This window comes from Prunus persica, chromosome G4, assembly GCF_000346465.2.
Source record: "Prunus persica cultivar Lovell chromosome G4, Prunus_persica_NCBIv2, whole genome shotgun sequence".
NCBI lineage: Eukaryota > Viridiplantae > Streptophyta > Magnoliopsida > Rosales > Rosaceae > Prunus > Prunus persica.
In genome coordinates this window covers 5,096,878-5,117,511 of record NC_034012.1, presented here as the reverse complement: position 1 = coordinate 5,117,511, position 20,634 = coordinate 5,096,878, and the positions used below count along the sequence as shown (strand labels likewise).

At 37.7% G+C, this 20,634-nt stretch overlaps 1 protein-coding gene and 4 pseudogenes across 1 annotated transcript in view; 3 read left to right on the top strand and 2 right to left on the bottom strand.

Moving 5' to 3' along the window:
• Positions 3,187-4,973, top strand: LOC18779452 (annotated as a pseudogene).
• On the bottom strand, positions 5,164-6,153 carry LOC18779135 (annotated as a pseudogene).
• On the top strand, positions 10,854-12,634 carry LOC18780108 (annotated as a pseudogene).
• LOC18780487 lies at positions 12,825-14,537 on the bottom strand (annotated as a pseudogene).
• LOC18780488 (primase homolog protein) overlaps positions 16,940-20,634 on the top strand; it is a 5,062-nt gene continuing 1,367 nt past the window's right edge. Inside the window, exons 1-11 of the mRNA XM_007213685.2 lie at positions 16,940-17,172; positions 17,273-17,409; positions 17,571-17,626; positions 17,711-17,762; positions 17,869-17,973; positions 18,473-18,553; positions 19,341-19,421; positions 19,539-19,604; positions 19,694-19,807; positions 20,081-20,128; positions 20,202-20,287. Of these exons, the coding sequence (XP_007213747.2) occupies positions 17,013-17,172; positions 17,273-17,409; positions 17,571-17,626; positions 17,711-17,762; positions 17,869-17,973; positions 18,473-18,553; positions 19,341-19,421; positions 19,539-19,604; positions 19,694-19,807; positions 20,081-20,128; positions 20,202-20,287 (986 nt within the window). The 5' untranslated portion in view covers positions 16,940-17,012. The remainder of the gene's footprint in view (positions 17,173-17,272; positions 17,410-17,570; positions 17,627-17,710; positions 17,763-17,868; positions 17,974-18,472; positions 18,554-19,340; positions 19,422-19,538; positions 19,605-19,693; positions 19,808-20,080; positions 20,129-20,201; positions 20,288-20,634) is intronic.

Below are 20,634 nucleotides of genomic sequence, written 5' to 3'. Positions count from 1 at the left end.
AACAAACATAATAAAATTAAAATTAAAAGTACAAACAAGGCACAATAATAAAAATAAAAGTACAAACAAGGCACAATAAAAATAAAAACACAACCAAACCATACTAAATAAAACATAAGCAAAGCATCTATTCTCCATTATTAATCTTCATTGCCTTTCACCGCCCATAGATGCTCCATCAAGTGAAATTGACGCATTTCATGAATATACGAAGATTGCATCTCCGTATATCGATCTATCATTCGGGTCATCAAATGACCATCCCTCACCAACGGTTCCGGCTCAAACGGTTCTCCATTTGGCCCCATGGGCCTTTCATAAATCCGTGTCAAAGCCGTGTTCATTGGATCCGGTTCGTAGACCTCTAAAGCATCATAATCGTACTCATCCTCCACAATCATATTATGGAGGATGATGCAAGTCATCATAATGCTTCTGAGGATCTCCTCATCAAACATGCGGGCCGCACCTCGAATAATCAACCACCTGGCTTGAAGGATGCCAAAACACCTTTCGACATCTTTCCTGTATCCCTCTTGATATGTAGCAAATAATTTTTGCTTCTGGGATCGGGGATTTGGAATGGTTTTGACAAAAGTCGTCCACCTCGGGTAGATTCCATCAGCTAGGTAGTATCCTGTCTGGTATACTGTATTGTTGACTTCATAGGTGACATTGGGGCCCTGACCTCTCAATACATCGTTGAAGACGGGGGATTGACCCAGCACGTTGAGGTCATTTTGTGATCCTGCAACTCCGAAGAAGGCATGCCAAACCCATGTGTCGAAACCAGCAACCGCTTCAAGGATGATACTTTTTTGGCCTTTTCGATTTCCATAATCACCTTGCCAGGCAGTTGGGCAATTCTTCCATTGCCAATGCATGCAGTCGATGCTACCAATCATTCCAGGGAATCCTCGAGCTTCGGCTTTTTGCAGAAGCCTTTGGAGGTCCCTGGGAGTAGGTCTACGCAGGTAGTCCCTAGTGTACAGAGTTTCAACAGCTTGACAAAATCTTACCAAAGCCTCCAACGTAGTGGACTTCCCCATCCGGGCAATCTCATCCACCTGATCAGCAGATGCTCCATACGCCAACATTCGTATAACAGCTGTAAGCTTTTGCTCCGGAAGAAGCCCCAAAACCCCAGCAGCATCACACTTTTGAACAAAGTATGCATCATAATTGCAAATATCATGCATGACTTTATTGAACAAATGAGGTTGCATTCTAAATCGCCTTCGAAAATCAACATCAGAGTACAAAGAAGTTGGGATAAAATAATCTTCCAAAAGATTCTTACCCCTAGAATGCCTATGTCTTTCCACATTCCGGCGGCGGCCGGCTTGTGAACTATGGCGGCGACCTTGGTTCTCTTCTTCTTCCAAAGCCACTGTTATGAGAACTTGCTCATCGACTTGTCTCTGCAACTCATTGACTTCATCTGCTCTACGGTTTCTCTCTCTTCTTTCTCTCTCTTGTCTCTCCAAGCATCTCCTAAATTCTTCCATTCAGAATGAATGAAGTATGAATTATAAACTCTCAGAAATGAAAATATAGAAAGATGTGGTGTGAGAGGTATGAGCTGAGACTCTGGTTTTATAGAAAAATTTGGCAAGATAGACATGCCATGTGGCTTGATTTTATTGGATGAAAATCATATCTGAAATTTGAAATTCATCCGAAATTTGAACCCAAATTTATCTGAAATTTGAACCCAAATTTATCTGAAATTTGAATTTTGAAATTCATTCGAAATTTGAACCCAAAAATTTATCTGAAATTTGAACTTTGAAATTAATCCGAAATTTGAATCCAAATATCTTATCCGAAAATTTTATCTGATTATGAATAGTCTTGACACGTAGGAATCCGAAAATCTTATCTGAAAATATTACCCAAATTAATTATTTTCATTAAAAAATAGGAGGAAAAAACAAAAAAGTGAATAGTAATTGCCATGGCTAAGGGCAACGGGTGGAGAAACGATTTACTATTTGCAAGGGCAACCACTATTCACGTGAATAGTGCTTGCCCTAGCTCCACCCTTGCCATGGCTAAGGGCAAATGGGTGGAGTTGCTCTAAGCGCTTCCAAGCTTCAAAGACTCGGTCTTGAACCTCTCTCTCTCTCTCTCTCAACTCAAGGTTCGATTTTTTTCTTTCGTTTCGGTTGCTGCGTTGATTGGATTGGATTGAACTCTCTCTATGAAAACCATCAAATGTCATTCAGCTATTGAAATCTCCACTATGATAACAACTCTGATGCTATAAAATCTTAAAATCCTTTGAAGAAACTCTCTGATAATCGTTTTTCCATTTAAACGAACAAAAAAAATTGCAAAATCAGAAACATACGTAAATTGGACGCCATGGTAGCAACGGAGAGAGACAGGAACTCGTAGTTAGGCGGTCTGGGCGAAGCTAGGCGGCCCCTAGGCGGTCTAGGCGGCCCCTAGGTGGTCTGGGCGGAGCTAGGCGGCCACTAGGCGGTCTGGGCTGATCTAGGCGGCCCCTAGGCGGTCTAGGCGGATCTGGGCAGCCCCTAGGCGGTCTGGGCTGATCTAGGCGGCCTGCGCAGGTGGGTCTGGGAGCCAGGGCTGGTTTGCGTTGGTGTTGAGGTCTGCTGCTCTCATAAACCAGAAGTGCCATGGAAGAACAAGGATATTAGTAAGTTTCTTGATGGGATTTATGTGAGTGAGGAGGAGTCATTAGATTTTTGGGATTTGTACTTGTTAAGAGTGCTTTTTCTGATTTTGATTTTGAGTTTTTCATCTGTAAAAAAAAAATATTGTATGGAAATTTTGATGAGTAAGTTTTACTATATTTTGGGTTTCTGTTGCCAAACATAAATTGTGGAATTCTGGGATTATTTTATGCAGGTTATTGAATTTTAAAGTGAGAAATGTGATGGCCAATCTTTCATTTGCACAATCTTCAGTTTTTAAATGTTTGTCTTTGAGCCAAAATCGGGAAGAACACTTAAAATAATTTCCACTAATAAAAATGCCCCAAAAATGGTTCTTTCTAGTTGCACCATCAAGGAAGTTAAACCCTGGAAAAAGTAAGGTGTCATGCCTTTTTAGAATTGCTAAACTGATTGTGAATTCCGCTAAAAAACCAACCCATTAAAACTCGATGCAGTGATCCCAATTTTTAAATTAGTCCAAGAAAGTTTCATATCCATATCAATGGAGGGATGCTCTTATTACTTGGCAATGGTACTGGTTCAACTCATATATGGTGGATCAAACATCCTCATAAAATTCTCCCTTGCAGAAGGACTCAATCCAATTGTCTTCGTCGTTTACGGCGGCATGTTATGGCCATGGTTTTGGTAGGACCATTTGCGTACTTGGAAGGTAAGCTATCGATTCTTGCATCTCTTCATATTTCCAGGCAGTAAAAACAGAGAAAACTAATTCTTGAATGGATTTGTAAAGCAGGAAACAAAGGCCTTCACTCTCATTTTCTGTAGCTGCCAAATTTTTTGTGCTTGCCTTGTTTGGAACCACCATCCATCTGAATGTGTACTATGCTGGTTTAGCATACACTTCTCCAACAGTTGCATGTGCCTTGAGTAATGTTATTCCCAGCTTGGCATTTCTAATGGCAGTTCTACTAGGGTATATTCTCTGTCCTTTCCTTTCCCTGGCTTAATTAGAAAGGGGAATATAAATGTTCTTTTTTCCTGTTCTGCAATTTGCTTGTTCTTACACAGGTTGGAGAAGTTGAAGTTTAGAACTGCTAGAGGTCAAGCTAAGGTGGATGGCACACTTTTCTGCATTGGTGGTTCTCTTGTTTTCACTTTCTGGAAAGGAGGATACCTATTTAAAGGTTTTGTAAAGAGGCCACTGATAAATATATCTGTTGGTGAGATGAGGCATGTTAAGGAAAACTGGATCAAGGGGGCTCTTCTTATTCTGACGAGTCACATTAATATTGCATGGAGTGCATGGCTAATCCTCCAGGTGATTTTATAATTGAATTAAGATGACACCCTTTTATGTCATGTAATGTCCAAGTTTAGTTCTTTGTCCAACTTCGGCTCTCTGGTCTCACAGGCTGTGGTCTCCGAAGTCTACACTGCTCGATTATCGCTAACCACGATGATATACTTTTTCGCGTCGTTGCAATCTTCTTTTCTTGATCTGTTTTTCGCAAGAAATCCAATTTCGTGGAGACTGGAGTGGAACCTGCAACTTTCAACCATCGTCTACTGCGTGAGTGTTCTCTTTCTCATATCTTATTATTGGGCTGACAACGCTGATTTCAACAATTGATCATGCAAATTCTTATCCGAATCTGTAGTTCGATTTAAAAACCTCACAGCAAGACATGTAGAAGAGAACATTGTCTTTTGTGTGTGTGTGTGTGTAAAGTAAATAAATGGGACATCCTATTTTGTTGTGTCTTATTGGGTGTTTTTCTACTTGTTGGTATAAGATATGTTTGAATCTGTCACAAGTTCTGGTCTTCATCCACTCCTTACTTTTGCAATAGGGAGTTGTAATCTCAGCATTGGCCTACTACCTGCAAACATGGTGCATCAGTTACAAGGGACCAGTCTTTGCAGCTATGTTTAGTCCACTTCAATCATTATAGTGGCATTGTTCTCGGCAATATCTTTCGCAGAGCGACTTCACTTTGGCAGGTAACCTGAAGAACACAGACCCCTTCTTCCTATTCCATCTTACTACTTCCACATTTGATGGTTTCACTTGTCCATTCTATCACGGTAGTTTGTTTGTCATGAAAATTAGTCACAAATTTAATGTGGATTTTGTGTAAGTGGTGGTGTGCAGCTTGATTGGGGCGTTTCTCATTATCGTGGGCCTTTACTGTGTGATGTGGGGAAAGAAGGAAAGACAATCTTGTTGCTGAACAGACAGAGAATGGAAAAGGGGTACTTGAAGACATTAAAGTGCTTGAGAATGATATTTCAGTCATAAATCTAGTCACTAGAGAAAGGACATGATCATAAGAGTTCAGTTTCTTTTTACACATTATACAGAAGATCAATCCCAGATAAAATTTCACAGAGGTAAATGCACACCACCTAACTATAAATGATTGCCAAATTGATAATGGTTTGAGCCCTACAATCCAATCCATATGAACTTGTTAATACAAATCAACAAGAGAAATCCTTGTTCTCTTTCATGGTGTCATTTCAGGGAGTTTTCAATATCAATCATAAACCGGTATATCACAACACTTTTTAGTAGCCTCTCAACCGGTATATCACAACACTTTTTAGTAGCCTCTCAATAGCTTCATTTGCAGATTGAATTGGAATTATTTCAATCATTGGATGAATTCCATTTGAAGTAAAGAAATCTATCATTTCTTGGATATCCTTTGTTCCACCTGTTACACTACCAGAAAAGGTTTTCATACCTGCCAAAAGGCCAATGCATGGAGTTCATTATATATACTTGCAATTGCAATAACAGTTGGATATATAAAACTGTCATTTCAATCATTTGAAACATGCAAATGTACCGATATGAAGGTTGGCAGGACTGATTTTGACTTCACTGGGGAATCCCACCATAAGACCAGAACTCCACCAGTTTCATTAGTTCCATGTATGGATCAAAAGGGTGATCACCAGATGCTACATCAATTATAAAGTCTACTGACTTCACCAGGGCCTACATAGCAAACAATAACCGATAAATACTAAACCAATAGGATAAGCCATCATTTCCACTATTTTTTTCTATTGTTCATGTGATGAGGTAAGAAACTTTATGTATTTTTACCTTGATCCGATTTCTGTCAGATGAGACCACAAAGTTATCTGCATCCAGCTGACTTAAAGCTTCCTCTTTCTTGGATATGCTAGTGCTGAAAATTGTTACATTCAAACCAAATGCCTTGCCAAACTTCACTGCCACGTGACCTAGGCCACCAAGGCCAATCACCCCTAGAGATTTACCAGGTTGGTTCATCTTATGGCGTACCATCGAAGCATAAACAGTCATTCCAGCACAAAGTAGAGGGACTGCCGAAGCCAATGGATAGTTTGCCGGTATTAATGTATGATTGGATGCAGCTTGCTTCTTTATCAAATCAGCGTCCTCATGAAAGGTTGGATCTCCTACTCTTGCGAGATACAAGAGAGGTATTGCACTTTTCTCCCCTCTTAACATTGGGAATTTCAGGTGCACGTGGATATGGTATATGTAAGAATGAGATGCTACTTCTCATTTAACACGTTGTTTGAAATCTCATTTAAAATAGTTCGTATATATATCAATGCCATATGACCTCTGATACCTTCAATTTATTTCTAAACTCTTCTCTTCGTTGTCTCATTAGAATGTTTTGTATCCAATTTTTCATGTGCAGAGATTATATTGATGTATCTCAAAGAAGAAGAGCAGGTTGTCAAGTGCAATGAGAAAAAGGCTGTCATTGAGTTTAGTTCATAATTACCATGGATACATTTTAGAAAGTAAATTCTTACACAAGCAATTTTATGCTCTGAAATTCAAGATTCTTTTATCCCCAAAATGGATCCCTATTTTTTGTTGTTGTATTTATGGGTTTAACCCGTAATATTTCTTATAAATAAAATCCATTTTTTATTCTTGCCTAATGGACTAATAGCTGAAAATCATTAGAATGAGAGGTATCGGAAAGAATTTAAATTCTTATTCCCCAATATCACTGGTATTTATAAAATAATTGAAGAAATATCTCTATCCTAATTACCTAAAGTGGTATTTTAGCTCTAAACCCTAAAATAACATAACAAAATTGTATATTCAAAGAGTATAGCCGGGCGGCTATACAGGTTAAATATATTATTTTAATGGTATAGCCGCTCTACGGTTTGAATATATTCGAATATTTTAAATGTATACCGCTCGGCTATACTCTTTAAATATATTTCCAAACAAACACGAAGCTGGCACTCACACAGTCACCGCCATTTCGTTTCTCTATAAGCGCTTCCAAGCTTCAAAGACTCGGTATTGAGCCTCTTTCTCTCTCTTTCAACTCAAGCTTCGAAATTTTTTCTTTCATTTCAGCTGCTGCATTGATTGGATTGGATTGGACACTCTCTATGAAAACCATCAAATGTCGTTCAGCTATTGAAATCTCCACTAAGATAACAACTCTGATGCTATAAGTAGTTAGGCGGCGTCTAGGTGGCATGGGCCGATCTAGGCGGCACCTAGGCGGATCTAGGCGGCCTGGGCGGGTCTGAGCTTCCTTTTTTTTTTTTTTTTCCAAATGAAGACAGACGAAGCTTGCACTCGCAGAGGAATGTGGTGCGCGAGTGAAATAAAGAGACAGAGAAACGAACACGAAGCTTGCACTCGCAGTCCAATCTTCAAAATTCAAATACTCAGTCTTGAGCCTCTCTCTCAACTCAAGCTTGGATTTTTTTTTTTCTTCGGTTTCGGCTGCTGCGTTGATTCAATTTTTTGTGTGCTTTTCTGTTATTGAAGTTGGCAACGTCAGGTGAACATCCAAGGCAGTTTCTTAGTATACCAGAAGAAGCCCAGCAGATGGTTCTTTAACCTGAGGCACACCTTGCAGTTCGGCATTGGATTACACCATGCCGGTCTAAATGACAAAGATAGATCTCTGGTTGAGGAACAAGATTCAGGCATTTCTGTTTTACCTCAACAAGCATGAGTCTTTCCTGAAAAACACATTAGGAAAATATAAAAAGATCATTTTCTTAATCTATATACTGATTAGGCATATGTATTAAATTATAGGTATTGGTTTTTGTACCAGCACATTGGCATGAGGTGTAAACCTTCTAGATCATCATCTGGTCATTATTGAGGTAAGGCCAAATTTGTTGCGCTATCTTTTTCATTTGGTTCCTATATTCACAAAGGTTTCTAGCAGGAGTATATTGCAGCAGCTGTTCTTCAGAACAAATTTACGCAAGTGTTGATTCTCTTGCAGTTGCAGGGAACATAATATTATGATTGGAAAACAAAGAGATATGTTGATTTTCCAATATCAATCACAGATATATTGCAAATGATGGTTTTGGTCACACGTGACTATATAGAATAAAAAATGGAAAGAAAGAAATATGTGAAAATCAGATTACATGCTTTTCTCCTTTTATAATCAACAGTTGCTCAGATTCTACAACAAAGATGGGAGTATATGTCCGTCACAATCCGGCCGCGCCTAACAGTCAATAAACACGAATCATATTACTTTCTGAATATTTGCCTCAAATACTAGGAATCAGGTTGTTTGGGGTTTTGAATATCAGAAAATCAAATAAAGTCAATGGATGAAGTCTTGCAGTCCTAAATCTAATCAATAAACCATTTTCCTTTTTATTTTTTCAATACTCTACACCTATCTTTTTTTTGCTGTTAAAGTTCAGAACGCCCATCATTTGCATTGCTGCTGTGACAATGATCCTCTTGTACTTAAATGTGGTGAAGACACAAGTTAAAAGCCTTTAAATGTGCCTTAGTATTTGATTTATTAAGCTGTACAAAATCTTACATGAGCGTAGTTTTCTACAGATGTTTAATCCAGCTTACTATGGCTTGGACAATACTGAACCTGAGTTTGATATAAAGTGGATAAGGACCGCTTAGATGATCCACATGTCAAATCCAATCTGCTATTTCAGGTCAGAGTTGTCTTCAACTATATGTTTTTCGAATAAAGAATTCATGTCGTTTTGCTTTTTAGTTCTCTCATCGTTTTATTCTCTAACCATGCATGAATTCTGCATTCAAGCACATTTCTCGCAGTTAGAATTACCAATCAGTGATTACATCACAGACTTGAAGTCAGTATTGGATCGAAGTATGCGAATCATCCAGGCCATGATAGATACATGTGCTAATAGTGGGTGGATTTGAAGCTCAATTACTTGCATGCATCTTCTGCAAAGGGTCGTGCAGGTATTCTTCTTTAGTAGTTACAATTCTGACTTCTTAGCAGTAGTACTTGCCTAGAATAGAAGACGAGTGCTAGTGCGAATTGGGCATTCTGCCTTGTTTATATTATTACATTCGACAGCTAGCATATCAGTTGATTAGTTAGATATGGTAATCGGGGATGCTGAGCACCCTTGAATGTTGTTAGTCCATGCCTCTTTCCTGTATTGTTTATCTTGTTTTGTTTTTTTTCCCCTCTTTAACATTGGGAATTTCATGTGCACGTGGGTATTATATATGTAAGAATGAGATGTTTCTTCTCATCTAACACGTTGTTTGAAATCTCATTTAGAATAGTTCGTATATATATATATATATTAATGCCATATGACCTTTGATAACTTCAATTTATTTCAAAACTCTTCTCTTCGTTGTCTCATTAGAATGTTTTGTATCCAAATTTTCATATACAGAGAATATACTGATGTATCTCAAAGCAAGATCAGGGTTGTCAAGTGCAATGAGAAAAAGGTTGTAATTGGGTTCAGTTCATAATTACAATGGATACATTTTAGAAAGTAATTTCTTATACAAGCAATTTTATACTATGAAATTCAACATTCTTTGATCCACAAGATGTTGGTGGATCCCTATTTTTGTTGTTGTATTTATGGGTTTAACCAGTATTATTTCTCATAAATAAAATCCGTTTTTTATTCTTGCGCAATGGGCTAATAGCCGGAAATCATTAGAATGTGAGGTATCAGAAAGAATTTAAATTCTCATTCCACAATATCGGTTGTATAAATAAAATAATTGAAGAAATAACTGTAGCTCCATTAGCTGAAGTGGTATTTTAGCCCTGAACCCTAAAATAATATGACAAAATTGTATATTTAAAGATTATAGCCGTCCGGCTATACTATAAATGTCATCCAACTATTGAAATCTCCACTATGATAACAACTCTGATGCTATAAAATCTTAAAATCCTTAGAAGAAACTCTGTGATAATCGTTTTTCCATTTAAACAAACAAAAAAAAGAAATTGCAAAATCATAAACATACGTAAATTGCATGCCATGGTAGCCATGGATAGAGACTCGAACTCGTAGTTAGGCGGTCTGAGACGATCTAGGCGGCCCCTAGGAGGTCTGAGTGGGGCCTAGGCGGTCTGGGCGGATCGAGGCGGCGCCTAAGCGGTCTGGGGGGATCTAGGCTGCCTGGGCGGGTCTAGGCAGATCTGGCGGCGCCTAGGCGGTCTGGGCGGATCTAGGCGGAGCCTAGGCGGTCTGGGCGGATCTAGGCGGAGCCTAGGCGGCCTGGGCGGGTCTAGGCGGGTCTGGGAGCCAGGGTGGGTCTGCGTTGGTGTCGAGGTCTGCTGCTCTCATAAACCTGAAGTGCCATGTGAAGAACAAGGATATTAGGAAGTTTCTCAATGGGGTTTATGTGAGTGAGAAGAGGACGATAGCTGAAGACGAGTGATTAGATTTTTGGGATTTGTACTTGTTAGAGTGTTTTTTCTGATTTTGAGTTTTACATCTTTACTCTATTTTTTTCATCTTGGATGGAGATTGTGATGAGTAAGTTTTACTATATTTTGGGTTTCTATTGCCAAACATAAATTGTGGAATTCTGGGATTATTTTGTGCAGGTTATTGGTTTTGAAAGTGAGAAATGTGATGGCAAATCTTTCATTTGCACAATCTTCGGTTTTTAAATGTTTGTCTTTGAGCCAAAATCTGGAAGAACACCTCACTTACACTAAAAATAATTTCCACTAATAAAAATGCCCCAAAAATGGTTCTTTATAGTTGCACCATCAAGTAAGTTAAACCCTGGAAAAAGTAAGCTGTCATGCCTTCTTAGAATTGGTAAACTGATTGTGAATTCCACTAAAAACCCAACCCATTAAAACTTGAAGCAGTGATCCCGATTTTAAATCAGTCCAAGAAAGTTTCATATCCATATCAATGGAGGGATGCTCTTATTACTTGGCAATGGTACTGGTTCAGCTCATATATGGTGGATCAAACATCCTCATAAAATTCTCCCTTGCAGAAGTACTCAATCCGATTGTCTTCGTGGCATGTTATGGCCATGGTTTTGGTAGGACCATTTGCTTATGTACTTGAAGGGTAAGCTATCGATTATTGCATCTCTTCATATTTCCAGGCAGTAAAAACAGAGAAAACTAATTCTTGAATGTATTTGTAAAGCAGGAAGCAAAGGCCTTCACTCTCGTTTTCTGTAGCTGCCAAAAATTTTGTGCTTGCATTATTTGGAACCACCATCCATCTGAATGTGTACTATGCTGGTTTAGCATACACTTCTCCAACAGTTGCATGTGGCTTGAGTAATGTTATTCCCAGCTTGACATTTCTAATGGCAGTTCTACTTGGGTATATTCTCTGTCCTTCCTTTCCCATGCTTAATTAGAAAGGGGAATATAAATGTTCTTTTTCCCTGTTCTGCAACTTGCTTGTTCTTACTCAGGTTGGAGAAGTTGAAGATTAGAACTGCTAGAGGTCAAGCTAAGGTGGCTGGCACACTTTTCGGCATTGGTGGTTCTCTTGTTTTCACTTTCTGGAAAGGAGGATACCTATTTAAAGGTTTGTAAAGAGGCCACTGATAAATATATCTGTTGGTGAGATGGGGCATGTTAAGGAAAACTGGATCAAGGGGGCTCTTCTTATTCTGACGAGTCACATTGCATGGAGTGCATGGCTAATCCTCCAGGTGATTTTATAATTGAATTAAGATGACACCCCTTTATGTCATGTAATGTCCAAGTTTAGTTCTTTGTCCAACTTTGACTCTCTGGTCTCACAGGCTGTGGTCTCCAAAGTCTACACTGCTCAATTATCGCTAACCACGATGATATGCTTTTACGCATTGTTGCAATCTTCTTTTCTTGCTCTGTTTTTCACAAGAAATCCAATTTCATGGAGACTGGAGCGGAACCTGCAACTTTTAACCATCGTCTACTGCGTGAGTTTTCTATTTCTCATATCTTATTATTAGGTTCACAACGTCGATTTCAACAATTGATCATGCAAATTCTTATCGGAATCTGTAGTTCGATTTAAAAACCTCACAGCAGAACATGTAGAAGAGAACATTGTCTTGTGTGTGTGTGTGTGTGTATAAAGTAAATCAATGGGACATCCTATTTTGTTGTGTCTTATTGGGTCTTTTTTGAAGTTGATGCAGTTTTCTTTAATAATGAACATGAGTATTTTGTATGGTTTTAACTATGAATTAGAGTATTATCATTTCATTTCAATGGTTCTATTTTGTATAAATTTTTTTTTAACATGGTGCATCAGTTACAAGGGACCAGTCTTTGCAGCTATGTTTAGTCCACTTCAATCATTATAGTGGCATTGTTCTCGGCAATATCTTTCGCAGAGCGACTTCACTTTGGCAGGTAACCTGAAGAACACAGACCCCTTCTTCCTATTCCATCTTACTACTTCCACATTTGATGGTTTCACTTGTCCATTCTATCACGGTAGTTTGTTTGTCATGAAAATTAGTCACAAATTTAATGTGGATTTTGTGTAAGTGGTGGTGTGCAGCTTGATTGGGGCGTTTCTCATTATCGTGGGCCTTTACTGTGTGATGTGGGGAAAGAAGGAAAGACAATCTTGTTGCTGAACAGACAGAGAATGGAAAAGGGGTACTTGAAGACATTAAAGTGCTTGAGAATGATATTTCAGTCATAAATCTAGTCACTAGAGAAAGGACATGATCATAAGAGTTCAGTTTCTTTTTACACATTATACAGAAGATCAATCCCAGATAAAATTTCACAGAGGTAAATGCACACCACCTAACTATAAATGATTGCCAAATTGATAATGGTTTGAGCCCTACAATCCAATCCATATGAACTTGTTAATACAAATCAACAAGAGAAATCCTTGTTCTCTTTCATGGTGTCATTTCAGGGAGTTTTCAATATCAATCATAAACCGGTATATCACAACACTTTTTAGTAGCCTCTCAACCGGTATATCACAACACTTTTTAGTAGCCTCTCAATAGCTTCATTTGCAGATTGAATTGGAATTATTTCAATCATTGGATGAATTCCATTTGAAGCACAGAAATCTGTCATTTCTTGGATATCCTTTGTTCCACCTGTTACACTACCAGAAATGGTTTTCATACCTGCCAAAAGGTCAATGCATGGAGTTCATTATATATACTTGCAATTGCAATAACAGTTGGATATATAAAACTGTCATTTCAATCATTTGAAACATGCCAATGTACCGATATTAAGGTTGGCAGGACTGATTTTGACTTCACTGTGGAATCCCACCATAAGACCAGAACTCCACCAGTTTTCAATAGTTCCATGTATGGATCAAAAGGGTGATCACCAGCTTCCTCTTTCTTGGATATGCTAGTGCTGAAAATTGTTACATTCAAACCAAATGCCTTTTGCCAAACTTCACTGCCATGTGACCTAGGCCACCAAGGCCAATCACCCTAGAATTTACCATGTTGGTTCATCTTGTGGCGTACCATCGAAGCATAAACAGTAATTCCAGCACAAAGTAGAGGGGCTGCCGAAGCCAGTGGATAGTTTTCTGATATGTTGAATTCATACCCTTCATGGACAACTAGATGGGGAGAGGGCAAAAAGGTAGTTCAATTCATACCCTTCATGGACAACTATATGACTGGAGTATCCTCCTTTTGCGATTGTACCATCAACATCAACACCATTAAAACTGTCGTTGCAGTACTCACAATCTCTGCATGAGTTGACATGAGTTCCCACTCCCACATGGTCACCAACTTTGAAGCGCTGAACATTGGAACCCACCTCTTTTACAATGCCTGCAATCTCATGCCTGGTTCCAAATAATCACAAACAGAACAGATGACTTTAATTAGAAGGAGAATAAATTCAGGGTTACTTAATTCATCTGTTATAGAATCAGTCCACATACCCAGGGACAACAGGATACTTTGAGTCTCCATGTTGGTTTCTGGTCCAAATTACATCAGCATAGCAAACTCCACAGTGGGTAATTTTTATGGAAACATCATCAGTGCCAAGAGCCCTGATTAATTAGAATATAATCATAATAAGTCAACCTTCAAGGAAAATCGTATGATGTAATTATCGCAATAAGTTCTTAACTTTTATGGCTGATAACAATTGCAACATTCTGAAAGGTTGAGGAGAAAGCTACAATGAGAAGATGCGCGGCTATGCTCGGTTTTATAAATGATTCTTAAAAATAGTATATCCGTGCGGCCATACTATTTTTAAAACAAATTAAAAATTCCGGGTCTAGCCGGGAGGCATACTATTTTTAAAACAAACTAAAAATCCCGGGTCTAGCCGGTCGGCTATACTAATTGAGAAAACAAATTAAAGTATAGCCGCGCGGCTATACTATCTATAGAAAAAGGGCAGCCTAGCGCTTAGGTACCCACATGTCAAAATAAGTCTAGCCAGACGGCTATATTATTTTTTGAAATATATACTGTAGTACAGCCGACCGGCTATACAATTTTTTAAAGGGTAAACTGCCGAAAACCCCCTGGACTATATCGACTATCGAAATGTCCCCCTGGATTATTTTTTCAACCAATATAGCGTTCGAATTAAATGAAATCACCAATTTCACCATTGTCGTTAGTTTTTCCCCAATTCCATCCAAATGCCCGTAAAAAACACTATATGAAAGGCACGTGAGCCATCTGATGAAAGTAATATCGTCATTCTATACCCTTAGCCCTTTTTGACTGAATCGTTCGTAAGGTCAATTCCCAAATCAGAGTTAGGGTTTTCGAAAATGGGTGAGAGTGAAAGAGAGAAAGCGACTGAAAGATTCAAAAAAGGGGTGAGAAAGATAGACTGCGACTGAGAGATTCGATTTTGGGAGATATTTTGTGACTTGAAGATTCCAAACGAAGGTGCGACGGTAAAGGCAGAATGAAAATCAGAGATGGTGGGGAAGCTCCCATATACAGTAAGTAGCATACTTTAGTTTATTTGTTTGATGCAATTGTTTGGGTTTTACTGTTGGATTTCATTGCTGGACTTGATGAAAAAGCATAATAAAAGGAAGAAAGTGGTCCCTATGGTTGTTGTTTGTTGACTGAGACTTAGGTTGGGTTGTGAATGTGGTCCCTATGCATGTTGTTTGTTTATTGTTTGTCGGGTTCTTTGTCTGAGTTTGTATTGTATTGTATTGTATAGGGTAAATAGTAATGTACTGTATATGGTATTGTATAGGGTAGATAGTAAATGTATATTGTACTGTATAGGGTAGATAGTAAATTAATGAGAAAATTTATTGTTGTGCAGCTAATCCTGACATGTTCACACTTGAAGTACACCATGGGGGCTACTTTGTTGATGGTTTATATATGGGAGGTATTGTACAATGGGTTGATGGGCAAGATGCATATGAGGTTTCAATGCTTGAGTTATTTGAACTGGTTAAACACCTTGGTTACGATGAGCAGAACATTCAATACTATTTCAAGCACATGACAAATGGCTGGGTTGAAATTAGGACCGATAATGATTATTTTGGAGCATTGAAGTTGGTGAAACCGAGCCAGTTATTTGTGTTATACATAACTGACAATCCAACACCTAGGCCTCTAAATGTTCAATCCCCAGTATTCACTGCACAAGGTGAAAATGCTGAACATTATGAAGACAAAGACACTGCTCATGGATATGATGGTAATGAAGAAAATGGGCAATATGAGTTCATGGATGTTGAGATAGATGAAGAATTTGGTGAGGCAAAGGAAGAAGTTGAGACATATATATCACAAAACATCCCTGAGGTTCACCCACCTATCACAAATGGTCCCTATGAAATTTTTTAATTTTTTATATTTAAAATTATTTAAAAACACATATTATATTTTAAATACATGTGACACTATATTATTGTAGATGTGGGCTCCATATATATGCCACATCAACAAACCAATGGAGTTTTTAAAAAATAATTTAAAGTTCATAAAATTAAAAAATTAAAAAAACTAAAGATTTAGGGTTCATAAATGGTCCTCAAGATTAAAATCCTTCTATAAATGGTTTTTTCATTTATAAATAATTTTAAAAAGAAAACAAAACCTCAGAGATGTTTTGTGATATATATATATATGCCACTTCAACAAACTAACAGAGTTTTTGACGAAACCTAACGTCAGGGACTATTTGTGATTGCACATACTAACTTTGAGGACCACGAGTGACACAAAAAAACATTAAGGATGCAATTTGATAGTTTCGTAAACTTTTGGGACGTTTTGTGATAATAATTCTATTTTTTAATAGAGATTAACTAATTAAAAAAGAGTTATAGCATTTATAACTGCCTAAACTAGAGAGCATGATTGAAGTTTAAATTTTATAGGGAGTTCCTAAAATAAATTTTAAATGTTTTTAGTTAAATTTTAACTAGAAAATAGAGAGCATGATTGTGGATGCTCTAAGTGTTTTTTTTTTCTTCTTGACGCAGCACAAGCAAATAGGTTATAAGCATAACCTAGAAAAGAACATAAGCCTTGAATCCACCAGAAAGTTAAAGAGAAAATTCTCACTGTTTGTATTATTTGATAAAAGATGAGTTGAGTTCAACCATATATGACGGCTAACTAAATAATCTTTCTCACCCTTTGGACTGCTCTGGGGAGTTATTGAAAGCTTAATAGAAAATAAACGGAAAGTTTGTAAATTGAATACAATCTTGAAATGCACTTTTGGAGGCCCAAACGGCCTCAGAAGCCCAAAATCTACCTTATGTCACAGCAAAGCGGTGAGTTAGACACGTAACGTCGTTCCTTTTTCAAGAAGGTATTATGAGACCCAATCGAAGCTCGGACACCAAATTTGTAAATTCCTGATGCGTCATTTTTCCCTTCTTTGCTCCAATTCTTCTTCAATCCATTCAGCCATTTGTTTTGCATCACTTCTAAATTCGATTATGTAACATTTTTAAGAGTTTTTTTTATTATATATATATATATATATGTATTTATTTATTTATTAGTTAAAAAAAAAGAAAAAAGAAAAAGAAAAAGAAGAATGCAAAACATAAATATCCAGAATCCAGAAACCAGTACCAAGAAGAAATCTAATGAGTGCTTCAAGTCTGTGCCTTTATCGTCCTCTCATCACTGCACTCTTCTTCTCCAGACGCCGCTTAATTAGCAGTTCCCTATCATCAAGTCTCCCTTTAGTCCGTGTTTGGTCTTACTCTTCCTCTCATTCCAGCAATGGCCCAACTCCACCACCAGGTGTTTGTTTGCCTCTGTCAAGCGCATCAATTTCATGAGAAAGCTCCTTCTAGTGCCTTGTTATTCTTGTTCATGACTTGGATGATTGTTGTTTTTGAAGCTATTGTGGAAAAAATGGAGGAGCAGACCATTGGCGTGGCTAAAGTCGATACCTTGAAGCAGAAAATGGAGCTTCTTGGGATTCTTTGTAATGATTCTTGTGTGCCTGGACGCTATACTAATCTACTGTGTCCCAAGGTACTGTTTGCAATACTTGGTTGTGATAATTCTTGGGTTCTTCTATGTTTTGTAAAATTTCAATAATATAATCAAATGCTATAGAGCACTAGCAAGGATTCAATGAAGTGGAGCCTATTTTGGTAATTGATCTCAAGTTTTTCAATGTTTTGCCAAAATAGTGCAACGGTGGACCGTCAATGGAGAGGAGCTTGTCTGTTCACATTGTCCAAAAGGGGTATGCTGCTAGTTTCTTTATATGTGTCACTGCATATTTCCAGTAATGGGTGGTTTTAATTACTTTGGTGATTGGATACCGTAGGGATTTGGCAATGTGGAGGTGTTTTCGAACTGATTGTAGTTGGGGTGACCAGGTGAACACAATTCAATTGTGTAATTGTGTTTTTTTTATGCCCAAAAATTTAAGAATTTAAAAGGTAGGACTCATTAGATATGAATCATCTCATTGTTTCGTTATAGGTATTCATAGATGGCAGGGCAGCACATAATGAGGTGAAGAAGATAGTCCAATTCTCTGGACAAATGACAGAGGAGAGCCTCAGGTTAGAACCACCAGGGGAAAAGGTACTTACATTGACTTATGTCTACCAATGTCTGATCAATGCATGTCCATGTTTGCAAAAATCATTCTGGTATAAAAATGACCAATAATTTAATTGCTTGGCCCTCCTGTTCTGTCATGTGCTCTTCGATTCCAAATAAAATGGTAAGTATGGTAACGTGTATTAGAGGTATTTCCAAATCTTGTCCTCTTTGATCCCAAATAAAATGGTAAGTATGGTAACGTGTATTGTAGGACACTTCTATTCGGAAGACGCTGAATGACATGATAAAATATCTTCCCAAAACATGATTTTAATTAATTCAAAGACATGCATGTTATACCATGTCTCCACAGTTTAAGTTGAAAACGGACACACATTTGTGTCCAAATAGCAGGTTATAATCATTTCCTTGTATTTTACATTGTCAGTCTCTCTTTGTCTGTCTTTGAGTCTCCTATGTTGTGCTACTTCTGACATGTTACTATCTTGTATAAATAAATACTCTTTCATTATTTCAGATAACTGCATACTTCAGTGAGCGAATGATATCTGACGAAACTCTGCGGAGAAATGCTGTAATGCAACGTTCTGGTGATAAGGTACCCCTGAACCTGAAGTTATCACTTGGTGGACTTGCTAATTTATTTTTGATGGGTGATTCTGGGATTATGATTAAATTTGACCTATATTCAGTTATTTACCAATATTTCTGCATTTAGCATCAGTGAAAGAAACTTCTGAATATGTTGGGCAGTTATATTCTTTGTGGTGGTCAACAACTTGTGCTGAGGTTGTTCACTTCATCATTTTCTGATATTAATTTGCTTGGATCCACTGTGAGTTGGTATGATTCAGTCAAGTGACATTTGTTCCTAGAGAAACTGGTTGAGATAAAACTCTGTATAGGAACATTTGCAAATGTATAATCATCCTAGGTTTAATTGCTTAAGATTTTCAAATCCATTTTCTTGCCTGTGCATCCTTGAGCGTAAATAATCAAAATTGCAACCACTTAGAACTTCTCGAAAATTTACTTTACTCATAAAAAAAAAGTGTAATATATTTTCCATTATATACAAATAGAATAGATTTGATTTTGTCATTTCTTTACTAGAACATGTTTTTCTATCAGTGATTTTATTATCAACAGAAAAACCATATCAATTTTGGACCACTTCTATTTTTCATGCATTTTAGGTGGGAATAAGAAGAGGTTCCCACCCACCCTAAGAACCTTGCCTTCATTTGGCATACTTTTATTTAATCTAAGCAAGCGTAGCGAATCACATAGATAAGCCCCTACCTGTGACACGTGCTCAAACATTTACTTTCAAAGCACTTCATCATTGAGACATTGATCTATTTTAAAACTACTGTGGTTTCCAGGATATCATTGCATTTACTTATAAACGTAATGGACTGCTTGTTGGCTGCAAGTTCCGAAGCATAGAAAAAAGATACTGGAAGGTACACATGCTAAACTTTCCCCAGGTTTTTTGTCCTGGAAAATGTACATGGCTATGAAGTGAAATGTGGATGCTTTCGAATCAAAATTTGATTTCAATTTCCCTTCATGATTTTCAGGAGAAGGGTTCTGAGAAAACACTATATGGAATTGATGACATAAATGATGCAGCTGAAATTATCTTTGTGACTTCAATTTCCCCTGTTTTGTAATGTTTTCCTCCTATCTCCCCTGGCCCGCCACCTTACTTTTGTGATTCTGATGCTGCTTGTAGGTTGAAGGGGAAATAGACAAGCTTTCAGTGGAGGAAGCTGGCTTCTGCAATTGTGTGAGTGTCCCTGATGGTGCGCCAGGAAAGAGTTCTAATAAATTGCCACCTGTGGAAAAGGTGTGGGCTAATCCTTTTGAGGCTATCTTTGTGGTTTAGATTTATAGTTTTATTTCAAGTGGGAATGTAACATGGTATATGAAACTGTTACATAGCAGAAGCATCGTAAAATACCTATATATGAGTACGAAGTAAATGACATGTCCCAATTAATGAAATGTTGCTCAACTACGGATTTAACAATAAACTATACATGTATCAACATCTGAGGGAAAATTACTTGAACGAATTTTTATTGACAATGATCCATCTTCCTCACTGCGTGCGTATTAGGACTCTAGATATCAGTATCTGCGGAGTTGCAAACAGCATTTGGATAAGGTATGTAAACTGTTGTCTGCCCTCCAATTAAACATTTGTAAGTAAACTGTTGTTTAACACTTTTACCTGTTAGGTTTCTCGGATTATCCTGGCAACTGACAATGATAAACCAGGACAAGCTTTGGCCAGAGATATAGCACTCCGCCTTGGGACACACAGGTTAAAGAAATTTTCTGTAGTTTGTGTGTTGTATTTGAAGAATCCTTCAATCTGTTTGTGTACTCAATTTTTTATGCAATGCATTAGATGAATGGCTTCCATTTTCATTTTGTAAATTGTTTCTTGCAACCAACAATTTCCATGGGACTTGCACTTACTACTGGTGCCACGGAGAGATATGTTTTTAGATCTTGCATTTGAAAAACTCCTCTTTCTTGTGTAAAAGGTGATTGATTCAGAAAATTAATGTTCACTCTTGCTTAATGAAACAGGGCTAGGGGAGGCCAGTTGTTAGCAATAACGCTACGGGCACCAACTTGTTTACCAACTTTTGGATACCTAAACAT